The sequence below is a fragment of the Dipodomys merriami genome, unplaced genomic scaffold, assembly GCF_024711535.1.
Source record: "Dipodomys merriami isolate MVZ:Mamm:240054 unplaced genomic scaffold, mDipMer1.0.p SCAF_20, whole genome shotgun sequence".
In the NCBI taxonomy this organism is placed as follows: domain Eukaryota; kingdom Metazoa; phylum Chordata; class Mammalia; order Rodentia; family Heteromyidae; genus Dipodomys; species Dipodomys merriami.
In genome coordinates this window covers 27,080,557-27,093,427 of record NW_027203382.1, presented here as the reverse complement: position 1 = coordinate 27,093,427, position 12,871 = coordinate 27,080,557, and the positions used below count along the sequence as shown (strand labels likewise).

The window sequence follows — 12,871 nt, the reverse complement described above, 5'->3', positions numbered from 1 at the left end:
TGGTGGCTCACGCCTGTAATCCTAGCTACTCAGGAGGCTGAGATCTGAGGATCACGGTTCAAAGCCAGCCCAGGCAGGAAAGACTGTGAGATTCCTATCTCCAATAAACCACCAGAAAACTCCTATCTCCAATAAACCACCAGAAAACCGGAAGTGGTGCTATAGCTCAAGTGGTAGAGCGCTCGCCTTGAGCTGAAGAGCTGAAGGACAGTGCCCAGGCCCAGAGTTCAAGCCCCACACAAAAAAAAAAAAAAAAAAAGAGCACAAGACCAGCTGGGGTCTAGTGGCTCATGCCTGTAACCTTAGGAGGCTGAGATCTGAGATCAAGATTTCAAGCTAGGCCAGGCAACAAAGTCTATGAGACTTTTAGGTCCAATTAACCACCAAAAACTGGAAGTGGTGCTGTGGCTCAAAGTGCTAGCCATGAGCAAAAACAGCTAAAGGGCAGCACCTAGGCCCTGAGTTCAAGCCCCACAACAACAAACAACAAACAAACAAAAACTGCACATGGCCCTAAGTTTAAGCCCCAGTACTGGCACACAAAACACCTAATGCTTGGTAGCGACATCCTTTTTTTTTGGGGGGGGGGGTCCGGTTGTGGGACCTGAACTCTGGGCCTGGGCACTGTCCCTCAGCTCTTCAGTTCAAGGCTAGTGCACTACCACTTGAGCCACAGCGCCACTTCCGGCTTTTTTTCTTTTTGCTTATGTGGTGCTGAGGAATCAAACCCAGGGCCCCAGGCATGCAAGGCAAGTGCTCTACCACTGAGCCACCTTCCCAGCCTAACATCCCAAATTTTTAAGAGAAGATGCCAATTGTACATTTTGGCAGAGACTAAGCAGTGGCTTGAAGAGGACAAACAAGTTCCAAATCAGGCCTTGTATTTTATGCGTCACTGAGCTGTGTGAACGCCTCACGCAGATGGCATCTGAGCCCAGGCCAGTGAGCCCACAGGATTGTCACCTGTGGTAAATTAGGTCAGGATAGAAGCTTCCAGAATCACAGTCTCTTTCTTTTTTCCTTACCACTTTGCCTTGTGTTGCTGGGGATCAAACACAGGACCTCCTGTCCGCTAGGTAGCAGTCTTCCACTGAGCTACCTCTCCATCCCCTTTCTGTTCTAACATGTGGTTTGAGAGCCTCATGTGAAAAATCTAGCATTTTATGCCTGCTGTCTCCCACGACTGTGGGTATTCTACCAGATTGGTGTTGCAGATGAAGCCCCATCTGTGGGAATTGTGCTGGAGGAAACAGTGTTGGTATAACTGCATTACAGGAGGGCCGAGCGAGGCCTCAGAACTAACATTTGTGTGTGGCCCTGCCTAGTGTTGAATCAGCACTACTTGGAAGCCCTCGCCATGCTTGATATCAAAGAGCAGAAGGTATCTCAGGAAAGCCGATGCCAGGACAAGAGTGGCTTTACGGAGGTATCAGGGCTTGAGGTAGGTGACATGTGTGAATGGTAAGGGCAGGGGAGGGGGCGTTTCTGCTCTCCTTTCCTCTAGCACATCCTACATAGTGATCTGACTAGGGTGAGAGGGACCCAGGGCCTTGCCCAGCTCAGTCTTTCTGCCTGGCTGCTCCAGCACCCACAGGCCTGCCATTCTTGGCATCAGGGTCTATGCTAGCTGCTTCCTCCCATAGTTTCCTCCTGTCGTGGTTGCAGCAGAAGCGGTGTGAGTAGATGTCTCTCTTGGCTTGGAGAATACAACCTCACAGGACTGGCACTCCTTATTCTATCTAAAGCTCACTGTGGCCTCTGACACCTGCAAAGTGAGTGCTGGCCAGCTAAGCTGATAAGTTGTTACTTTCTATTTGTCTTTCCTCCTCCTCCTCTTCCTCCTGCTGCTGCTTTTTTGTTGTTGTTGTTGGTTATGGGGCTTGAACTCTGGGCATGGGCACTATCCCTCAGCTCTTCAGCTCAAGGTGAGCTCTCTACAACTTGAGCCACAGCACCACTTCCAGTTTTCTGCTTGTTTATTGGAGATAAGAGTCATACGGGCTTTCTTGACTGGGCTGGCCTTGAACTATGATCCTCAGCTCTCAGCCTCCTGAGTAGCTATGATTACAGGCGTAAGCCACCAGTGCCTGGCTTACCTTTTTTTTTTTTTTTTTTTCAGTGGTCCTGGGGATTAAACCCAGAGCATCCCAAGGTAATAAGGCAAGTTATGATTGAGCCACGTTCAGAAGAAAGATCTGCTGTAGTATTAGTGGCCTACAATACGGGAGCTTGCCAATGATGTATAAAAGCATCCTGGGATTCATAGAAAACAAGTATAGTCTGTCATTCACTGTACATCTTCAGAGAAGCAGCAAGCCTGGTGCTGGAGACTCATGCCTACAATCCTAGCTACTCAGGAGGCTGAGATAAGTAGTTCAAGGCTAGGCTGGGCAGGAAAAACTCATGAGATTCCATCTCCAAAATGCCTGGCTTGAAGCATGGCTCAAGTGGTAGAGTTCCGGCTGTTAGAAAGAAATCCAAGTGAGAGTGAGAGGCCTTAAGTTCAAACCTCAGTACTGGCAAAAAAAAAAAAGAGAGGCAATAATAGTTGCTTTCAATAATAGTTACACACTGACAAAGTCCTTATCACTTGCCAGATGTTCTAAGTGGTTCACATGGATCGACAGGTTTAATCCTTACATCTACCCCCAGAAAGAAGGCATAATTTTCCAAATGAGACAATGGAGCACTGCGAAGTGGGTAACTTTTTGTGACATTTCCCAGATCTTCCTTTTTCTGGCAACTTCAGAAAGAGTGATTATTAGGAGCTGGGAAATAAAAGGGGGAAATATTTATCTGCCAGATGGCCGTGTGTACACTCAGATCAGCCAAAAGTTAACTATACTTCAAAATTACCTTTGATGTGAGACTTTTCTGAGATGACTTTTACATTGAAGGAGACAGTGGGTTCTTCTTCTCTGAGTCTGAAATAGGGACAGAGAATGTGGCTTAGTGCTAGAGTGCTTGCCTAGCATGCATGAGGTCCTGGGTTCGGATTCCTTGGTATCACATAAACATAAAATTAATAAAATAAAGGGAAAATACCATTAAATTATGCTTAAAATAAAATACTTTTTAAAAGTCTAAAATAAGCCAAGTGCAGGTGGCTCACACCTGTAATTCTAGCTACTCAGGAATCTAAGATCTAAGGATCATGGCTCAAAGCCAGCCCAAGCAGGAAAATCTGTGAGACTGTTATCTCCAATTAATTACCAAAAAAGTTGAAGCTGTGACTCAAATGGTAGAATGGTAGCTTTGAGAAAAAATATTCAGGGACTGAACCCAGGTCCTGAGTTCAAGCTCCAGGACTGGCACACATACATCCAAAAAAAGTAACTTGGGCCTCAGTGCTGAAGTGAGACACAATGCACAATTGGGAGGGATAGAATTTTCTTCATTGTGATCCATAGTCAAGTTCTGGTGATTCCAGAAGAGTGGATCAGCCAAAAAATATTTGAGAATACAGTGTATGATTACAGATTGTTTTTGTTTTTATTTTTGGCAGTACAGACATTTGAACTCAAGGCCTTGTGCTTACCAGAGAATTGCTGTATTAGTTTTTGCTTTAGTTATTTCTCATATATGGTGTTAGGGGTCTCTTTTTTTCTTTTTTTTATTTTTATTTATTTTTATTTTTTTTCCGGTCATGGGGCCTGAACTCTGGGCCTGGGCACTGTCCCTCAGCTCTTCAGCTCAAGGCTAGCGCTCTACCACTTGAGTCACAGTGCCACTTCCGGCTTTTTTTCTTTTTGCTTATGTGGTGCTGAGGAATCGAACCCAGGGCCTCGAGCATGCAAGGCAAGTGCTCTACCACTGAGCCACCTTCCCAGCCCCAGGGGTCTCTTTTTTTCTAAGACAAGCCTTGGATAATGATTCTCGTACACAGGAACCCTCAAGTAGCTGGGATTTGAGATATATACCACTACATCTGCCTTTTTTATTGAGTTAGAGATGAAATGGAGATTACCCTTTTCCTAGGCTGCCTGGAATCATGATTTGCCTAATGTCTGTCTTCAAAGTAGCTGGGATTACAAGTATGAGCCACTGCCCTGGACAGAGGATTTTTAAAATTTTATTTTATTGTAAAGGTGATGTACAGAGGGGTTACAGTTACATAAATATGGTAATGAGTACATCTCATTTTGAACAGTGTTAGCCCCTTCCTCATTTTCTCTCCAGAGTGTCTGTGTATATATGTATATGTATATATATGGGGCTTGAACTTTGGGCTTGAGTGCTGCCCCTCAGCTCTTCAGCTCAAGGCTAGCACTCTACCACTTGAGCCACAGCTCAAGTTTTCTGTTGGTTAATTAGAGATGAGTCTCACAGACTTTCTTGCCGGGCTGGCTTTGAACTGCACTCCTCAGATCTCAGCCCCCTGAGTAGCTAGGATTACAGGTGTGAGCTACCAGCACCCACTACAGAGTATTTTTTTTTTAAGGAGTGAATGCATCATTGTTTTTCTTACTGCACATTAAAATTCACTTTGTCATTTTGGAATATATAGTATCCTTGGCAGAGACTTGCAGCAGGTAATACTGGGTATCTGGGCCCACCATACATAGGAACTCATGTTACAGAACTTCACATTAACTATACCCTTAGGCTACGTTCCTGCCATGGACTCAGAAGGAGACAGATGCCAGGATTAAAAGTTTTAAGATGCCAGGATTAAAAATTTTAAGAAAGCTGACGCTGGTGGCTCATGCCTGTAATCTTAGCTACTCAAGAGACTGAGATCTGAGGATCAAGGTTCAAAGCCAGCCTGGGCAGGAAAGTCCAAGAGACTCTTATCTCTAATTAACTACCAGAAAACTGGAAGTGGTGCTGTGGCTCAAAGTTATAGAGTGCTAGTCACAGAGCAAAAGAGGTCAGGGAGAGCTGGGAAGGTGGCTCAGTGGTAGAGTGCTTGCCTTGCATGCCTGAGGCCCTGGGTTCGATTCCTCAGCACCACATAAGCAAAAAGAAAAAAGCCGGAAATGGCGCTGTGGCTCAAGTGGTAGAGTGCTAGCCTTGAACTGAAGAGCTGAGGGACAGCGCCCAGGCCCAGAGTTCAGGCCCCATGACCACACCCCTCCTAATCCCCCCCAAAAAGAGAGGTCAAGGATAGCACCCATTCCTGGAGTTCAGTCTTACTACTGAAAAAAAAATATATATGTACACACACACACACACACACACACACACACACACACACACACACACACACACACACACACACACACACAAATCATTGATGGGGAGATGAGTCCATGGAATAAAAAGAAGGAAGGTAGAATTTCTTGATCTTTTTTTTTTTGGGGGGGGGGTCCGGTCATGGGGCCTGAACTCTGGGCCTGGGCGCTGTCCCTCAGCTCTTCAGCTCAAGGCTAGCACTCTACCACTTGAGCCACAGTGCCACTTCTGGCTTTTTTTTCTCTGCTTATGTGGTGCTGAGGAATCGAACCCAGGGCCTCATGCATGCAAGGCAAGCGCTCTACCACTGAGCCACCTTCCCAGGCGTGAATTTCTTGATGTTGTTACAAGTAATGACATTCTTTCTCACTCATAGTTAATGTCCACTTGGATCCTGAAATCCTGGCCTTCGTTTTTCTTCTCTAGTTTCTTTGGGTCAGATGCTTGAGTGCTGGTGTGCGTGGCCGCGTGGGTGCCTGTGTTGGTGGGCAGCTCAGGCGCTGTGACACTTCGTGATGGCAAGACATGCTTTTGGGTTCCAGCTCGCGGTCCTTGGAGCCTGCCTATGTGGTGGTCCTGGAGGCAGCCCCTGTTCTTGTGCCAAAATGGCAGCGTCCACTCGGAAACTGGTTCTTCAGCTCAAACATGAGGTACCTATCACATTATTATGACAGTAGACATTTTGGTTCTGTTTCCATATTAATAGAATAAATGCAAGTATCTGTAGTGATTTTTAGCCTAGTAGTAATTGGCTCAGATTTATGTGATAGCATTAACTTATAAATTACATTCCCAAAATATAATAGTCCTTGGCATATTTGAATGTTTGCCTAAGTTTGTTGTTAACCTCCTGTTACTATCTTTACCTTTCTTTTCCCTTTTTTTCCCCTTCCCCTCTTCCTCTTTCCTCCCCTCCTTCCTTCTTCTCCTTTTCCTGTTCTTTGCCTGGTATTATGGCTTGATCTCAAAACCTTCTTTTTTTTTTTGGGTCCGGTCATGGGGCCTGAACTCTGGGCCCGGGCGCTGTCCCTCAGCTCTTCAGCTCAAGGCTAATGCTTTATCACCTGAGCCACAGCACCACTTCTGGCTTTTTTCTTTTTGCTTATGTGGTGCTGAGGAATCAAACCCAGGGCCTCAGGCATGCAAGACAAGCGCTCTACCACTGAGCCACCTTCCCAGCCTTAGATCTCAAAACCTTCTATAGTTATTATTTCTTTTTCATTTTATTTTAAACTTTAAAAATTAATTGTTATTATAAAGGTGATTAAGGTTATGTACAAGGGGTTACAGTTATAGTATATTTCTTTTTGGACAATGTCATCCCTTCCCTTGTTTTCGCCCTCTTTTTAATTTTTGCCAGTACTGGGGCTTGAACTCTGCATCTACACATTGTTCCTGAGCTTCTTTTGCCCAAGGCTAGCACCCTACTACTTGAGTCCCAGCCACTTTCAACTTTTTCTGTTTATATGGCACTAAGGAATTGAACCCAGGGCTTCATGGATGCTAGTAAACACTCAACCACAAAGCCACATTCCCAGCCCCATAATTACCATTTCTTAAATTTATATTTTCTTATCTATATGCAGCTCAAAATTTAATAATAGAGGGAAAGCCTAATATCATGAATTAAAATAATGATTAGGGGCTGGGAAGGTGGCTCAGTGGTAGAGCGCTTGCCTTGCATGCCTGAGGCCCTGGGTTTGATTCCCCAGCACCCATAAGCAAAAAGAAAAAAGCCAGAAGTGGTGCTGTGGCTCAAGTGGTAGAGCGCTAGCCTTGAGCTGAAGAGCTGAGGGACAGTGCCCAAGCCCAGAGTTCAGGCCCCACGACCGGACCACCCCCCCAAAAAAAAAATAATGATTAAAACTCGATGGGGAGATGAGCAGGAGTATTTGAACAGCAGTACATTAGTAGGATGACTCTGTTTCTCAGGTATTAAAGAGAGGGCTTCTGTGAGCACAGAGGAAAAAGACACATTGTGCACAGTACAATGATGAATTCACCAGCATTTCATTGGTTGATAGCTAGCTACTTTATAATTAGACTTTAGTTATAAATATGGTATACTTTTAAACCAAAATACTGGTTTGGTAATATTCTACCAATATTTTCCCTTGTTTGAAACTATGGCATTTAAGACCTTTAGACTACTTTGGTAAGCCTACTGCTAAGCATTAGTCATCTGTTAAGAAATGTCTAAGCTGGATGGAACTAGAACAAATCATGCTAAGTGAAGTAAGCCAAGATCTGAGACACAAATGGTACATGTTCTCCTGCAGAAGTTAGATCTAAAATGCATTGGGATATGACAAATTACACAGGATTCTAGTTACTTACATACAGTGAGACCAAAAGAAGATAGTCTTAGGAGAGAATCACAAAGGTGCAATATCCAAGTGCCTCTTCATATGTATATAAAGTAATATACATACTCAAACAAGCTCCAATGATATGGAAACAAAGGGCTTTTTTTCTCAATTTGTTTTTTCTTTTTCTGATGACTCTGTATTCTTTTTTTTTTTTAATTTAATTTTATTTTATTTGAGAATGACTCTGTATTCTTTACCTGTATTCTTTATGGTGTATTCATGTGCACAGCTGTGGGAGGGTGGGGGCAGGGAACAGGATCTGAGGAAATTGGGTGAAAAGGTGCAGCAGTGGAGCGCACTGGACACTGATGAAAGTGAACTATGCAACTCATGGGTAGAGACGGGAGAAAGGGAATGGGAGAGAATGAGGGAATGATGACATTGGATGAAAGGAAATGTACTTATTACCTGATGTATGTAAATATAACCCTTCTGTATATCACCTCTAAAATAACAATAAAGTAAATTTTTAAAAACTGCCTGTGCTGGGCACCAGAGGGCATAGGACTCTAATTGCAAGCACGTGAGAGGCTGAGCTGTATCTTGTGACCCTATAAAGGGAAAAGAGAGGGAAGAAAGCAGAGAATCAAGGAGGAGGCCCAGCAAAGCACAAGATGACCAATCAGTCACCAGCAGCCTCAGTCCTGGAAAGTTGTCCTGCAGTAGCCCAGGGCTGAATTGAAATGCAGCCCTTGGTATCTGCCATTCTTTCTAGCTGGCCTTCCTCTGGAATTTGGGTGGGACACACATACAAGGTCTAGGTCTAGGTGTGTAGTGAATTTCAGCAGTTGAAGTAGCAGCCAACTGACCAGCACAGTGAGAGAAACTACTGGTGGTGCAGATTAGAGTGAGCTGCTATGACAAATTCTTAGTTTAAGCAGCGCTACAGATCAAACACAGGAGCCATCAGCACCAGGCGGGTAGACTGCATACATGATTTGATTCAGCATTCAGGCAAGAACTGTTCTGACTTAACCTCTGACACTGTTCAAACTTCTTTTCAAAACCAGTTGGAACTTCTACAGAAAAGTAAAGAAGAGGCTTACATAATGGCAGATGCATTCAGAATTGCATTTGAGGAACAGTTAATGAGGAAAAATGACCAGGCACTGAGATGGACACAAATGGATAAATTGTGTAAAAAATCAACCAAAGGGATAAACTGGAAGCGCTTGAGAGAAGATGGTAACTATTAAACATAATGGCAATAATCATATCATTTTAGTTGGTTATAATCAAAGTTATAGAAGCATTGTTAAGCTTATATATGGGTATAAAATTACAGTGTAATATGTAGTTGTGATTTACTTAAAAATTTAGCAACTGGGCTAGGCACCAATGGTTCATATGTATAATTCTAGTTACTCAGAAGGCTAAGATCTGAGGATTGCAGCTTGAAGCCAGCCCGGGCAGGAAAGTCCATGAGACTCTTATCTCCAATAAACCACTAGAAAATCAGAAGTGGCGCTGTGGCTCAAATGATAGAGCGCTCACCTTGAGCTGGAGAGCTGAGGGACAGCGACCAAGCCCAGAGTTCAAGCCCCAAGACCGACCCCCCCGCCAAAAAAAAACACACACACACACAAAAAACTCAAGGACAGAGTCCAGGATCTGAGTTCAAGCCCTACAACCAACACCCAAAAAATAAAATTAAAAAAAAAATAGCAATTGTTACCTGGTGCTAGTAGCTCAAGACTATACTCCTAGTTACTCAGGAGGCTGAGTTTTGAGGATCTCAATTTGAAATCAGCTTCGGCAAGAAAATCTGGAAAATCGGCAGAAAATCCGGTTTTCTGGTGGTTTATTGGAGATAGGAGTCTCACGGTCTCTCCTGCCCGGGCTGGCTTTGAACCGCAATCCTCAGATCTCAGCCTCCTGAGTAGCTAGGATTACAGGCATGAGCCACCAGCGCCTGGCTAATCTGGAGACTCTTATCTCCAATTAATCACAAAAATCCAGAAGTGGAGCTGTTGCTTAAGTGGTAAACTGCTATCCTTGTACAAAGAACTAAACGAGAGTGCCCAGTACCTGAGTTCAACACACACACACACACACACACACACACACACACACACACACACACACACACACACACACACACACACACACACACACACACACACACACACACACACACACACACGACAGAGCAGTCTGAACCTAGGCATTGTGGTCTGTCAGGATGGGGAAGAAAGGAGGATCGTCTCTGTTTTGTATAAGCTCATTTGCCCACTGTCCCAGACATTCTCAAAATTTCCTTTGTATATTCCAAAGTCAGTAATTTATTTTCTTTCTTTCTTTTTTTTCCCTCTGTTTTGTCGAGGTAGCCCAGGCTGACCTCTTTCAGTCCACTTGCTCCTGGCTCTCCAGTGCTGGGATTACTGGTATGCTGCATCATCATACCCAGCCACTTTGCACATTCTTCCATGAATCACATTGTTCTATGGATAGAAATTAGTGTATATATACTTCAGGTTGTAGTCTTCCCATTATACTGATAGTTGGCGAGTTGGTCTTTTATAACCATGCTATTTTTCTATGTTCTTAAATTTGTTGACAATTTAAATAGTATTTCTCTTTTAAGCATGACATTGTAAAGATCTGCATGAGTTTCGAGTTGACAGATGTGTTTACGGAGGGAAAACCACTTTTTAGATATTAGATAGGGAACTTCTCCATCTCCCACTTTATGTTGATAAAATATCCAAAAAGTTTATCCTTTTACTTTTTTGGGTACCAGGGTTTGATTTTTCTTTTCTTTTTGTATATTTTTGTAAATCTTGTGTTAGGATTTGAAATCAGAGACTCACACTTGCTAGACTGGCAGTCTTCCATTTGAGCCATTCTCTAGCCTGGCATTTTGTTAGTTAATTGGAGATGGAGTCTCAGGGACTTTTCTTCCCAACCTGACCTTGAGAACCAAGATCCTTTGGATTTTAGCTTCTTTTTTGTTGTTGTTGTTGGTCATGGGGCCTGAACTCTGGGCCTGGGCGTTGTCCCTCAGCTCTTCAGCTCAAGGCGAGCGCTCTACCACTTGAGCTACAGCGCCACTTCCGGTTTTCTGGTGGTTTATTGGAGATAGGAGTCTCACGGTCTCTCCTGCCCGGGCTGGCTTTGAACCGCGATCCTCAGATCTCAGCCTCCTGAGTAGCTAGTATTACAGGCGTGAGCCACCAGTGCCCGGCTCCTAGTACCAGGTTTTTGTGTGTGTATGGTATGTGTGCCAGTCCTGGAGCTTGAACTTAGGATATGGGCACTATCCTTGTGCTTTTATTTTCCCAAGGCTAGCATTCTACCATTTGAGCCACAGCTCAATTTCTAGCTTTTTCTTGGTGGTTAATTGGTGATCAGAATCTCACAGGCTTTCCTGCCTTGGCTGGCTTTGAACCATGATTCTTAATCTCAGCTTCCTGAGCAGCTAGGATTATGGGAATGAGCCACTGGTGCCTGGGTAATGAATGTTTTGTTTTTGTTTTGTCTCTGCTGCATTTCCATGCACACAGGAGGCTTGCCACAGAGAGGTAAGAAGACCTTAGGGCAGAAACTGTTGGGCATGCTTCCTTCAGAAAACAGTTGTAAGAGGGTTGAAGACCTGGACAATTCTCAAGACGTCTTTAAGATGCTAATAGACTTGGTTAGTACTTTGCTTTCTTTTTACTAAAAGTGTAAACTAGTTTTTATTCCCTCCTAACTCAAAGCTACACTTGCTATATATATTGTTTTATATAAATATGAATTCATGTAATATAAAGATATGTTAATACTTCTTTCTCAGAGTATATTCCATGGCTTATTGAAAGTAGCAGGTACATTTTCTATTTCTGTGCATGCAGTTGAACGATAAAGAAGAAGCTCTGGCTCATCAAAGGAAAGTTAGCTACATGCTTGCTCGGGCACTGGAAGAGAAAGACATTGCCACAAAAGAGAATAAAGAAAAAACACCTATCAAAGAGAATTTTGTATTCAAAAACCTCTGGCATAAAACTTCTGAATTTTCTGTTATACGTGATTCTGTACATTCAGATTCCAGTTTTAATTCTGCCGGCTGTATTTGTTCTATCCAGCAACCTCAAACAGCTCTAAACCACTCAAGAACTCTTAAAAGGTCCAGTTCTTTGCCATCAAGTCTCCTATTTTGAAGATGAACCAGGTGAAGTTTGAAATGAGATTGGCTAGCATTTGCAGTCCTTGAACTGATGTGGCTCTCCTGTAGAGCACTTCCTATTTGTAGGCCACAGCACCACAAAAAGATACTTTTGGAAAAGGATTATGCAAATGTTACCTCATCTTGAAAAGTTATATATTTTTTGGTATGCTTAAATTTTGAGATTCAGATTAAAGAATCAAAACATTTCTGAATTTTCTCCAGGAAATGTGTTGTATGTTGTCATTTTACTTATAAATTACTCAAGTTTCCAGTATATGTGCCAACATCTTACAGTCAAAAATTATTTTGAGGGAAAACCAAAGGTTATTTATTTATAAAAGTAATTAAGAAAAAAAAAAGAAATGTACTCATTACCTTGCTCATGTAATTGTAACCCCTCTGTACAGTATTTTCACAATAATAAAAACAAAGAAGAAGTAAAAAAAAAAAAAAAGTAATTAAGTAGCTGAGCACCAATGGCTCACACCTATAATCCTAGCTACTCAGGAAGCTGAGATTTGAAGATTGGGGTTTGAAGTCAGCCTGGGCAGGTAAGTCCATGATTGATTTCCAAGTAACCACCAAAGAGCTGGAAGTGGAACTGTAAGTTAAGTGGTAGAGAGCCAGCCTTGCGCAAAAAAGCTAAGGGATAGTGCCAGGCCTTATGGTCAATCCCAGTACCAAAACACACACACACACACACACACACACACACACGTATTGGAAGGTACTGAGGAAGTGTGTGATAGAACATACTTATAATCTAGTACTTGGGAGGCTAAGGCAAGAGTATCAAGAGTTCAGGTAAGCTTGGGCCATACAGAGACACACTCTTAAAACAAAGAGTAATTAAAAATTTTTAAAAAAATTTTGGTTGATCATGGGCCTTGAACTCTGGGCCTGGTCACTCTCCCTCAGCTCTTCAGCTCAAGGTGAGCACTCTACCACTTGAACCACAACGCCACTTCTGGTTTTCTAGTGGAGATAAGAGTCTCACAGACTTTTCTGCCCGGGCTGGCTTTGAACCATGATCCTCAGATCTCAGCCTCCTGAGTAGCTAGAATTACAGGCTTGAGCCACCAGTGCCCAGCTACAGAGTAATTATTAACACAATAATTAGTATTTACTCTCCTGCCTCAGCCTCTTGAGTAATGGAATTATAGGTGTGTGCCAACATACC

General features: G+C 43.2%; 1 protein-coding gene across 5 annotated transcripts in view; it reads left to right on the top strand.

The window, feature by feature from the left end:
• The window catches only part of Ccdc125 (coiled-coil domain containing 125), a 34,373-nt gene extending 22,470 nt beyond the window's left edge, over positions 1 to 11,903 (top strand). For 3 of the 5 annotated variants that reach the window (XM_070031286.1, XM_070031285.1, XM_070031290.1), the window contains 7 exons: positions 1,326 to 1,441; positions 2,120 to 2,152; positions 5,718 to 5,825; positions 8,555 to 8,729; positions 9,872 to 9,928; positions 11,048 to 11,178; positions 11,378 to 11,903. In XM_070031286.1, the coding sequence (XP_069887387.1) occupies positions 1,326 to 1,441; positions 2,120 to 2,152; positions 5,718 to 5,825; positions 8,555 to 8,729; positions 9,872 to 9,928; positions 11,048 to 11,178; positions 11,378 to 11,683 (926 nt within the window). In that variant the 3' untranslated portion in view covers positions 11,684 to 11,903. The remainder of the gene's footprint in view (positions 1 to 1,325; positions 1,442 to 2,119; positions 2,153 to 5,717; positions 5,826 to 8,554; positions 8,730 to 9,871; positions 9,929 to 11,047; positions 11,179 to 11,377) is intronic. The other 2 variants (XM_070031287.1, XM_070031289.1) reach the window with 2 other exon arrangements.
• The last annotated feature ends 968 nt before the right edge of the window (positions 11,904 to 12,871 follow it).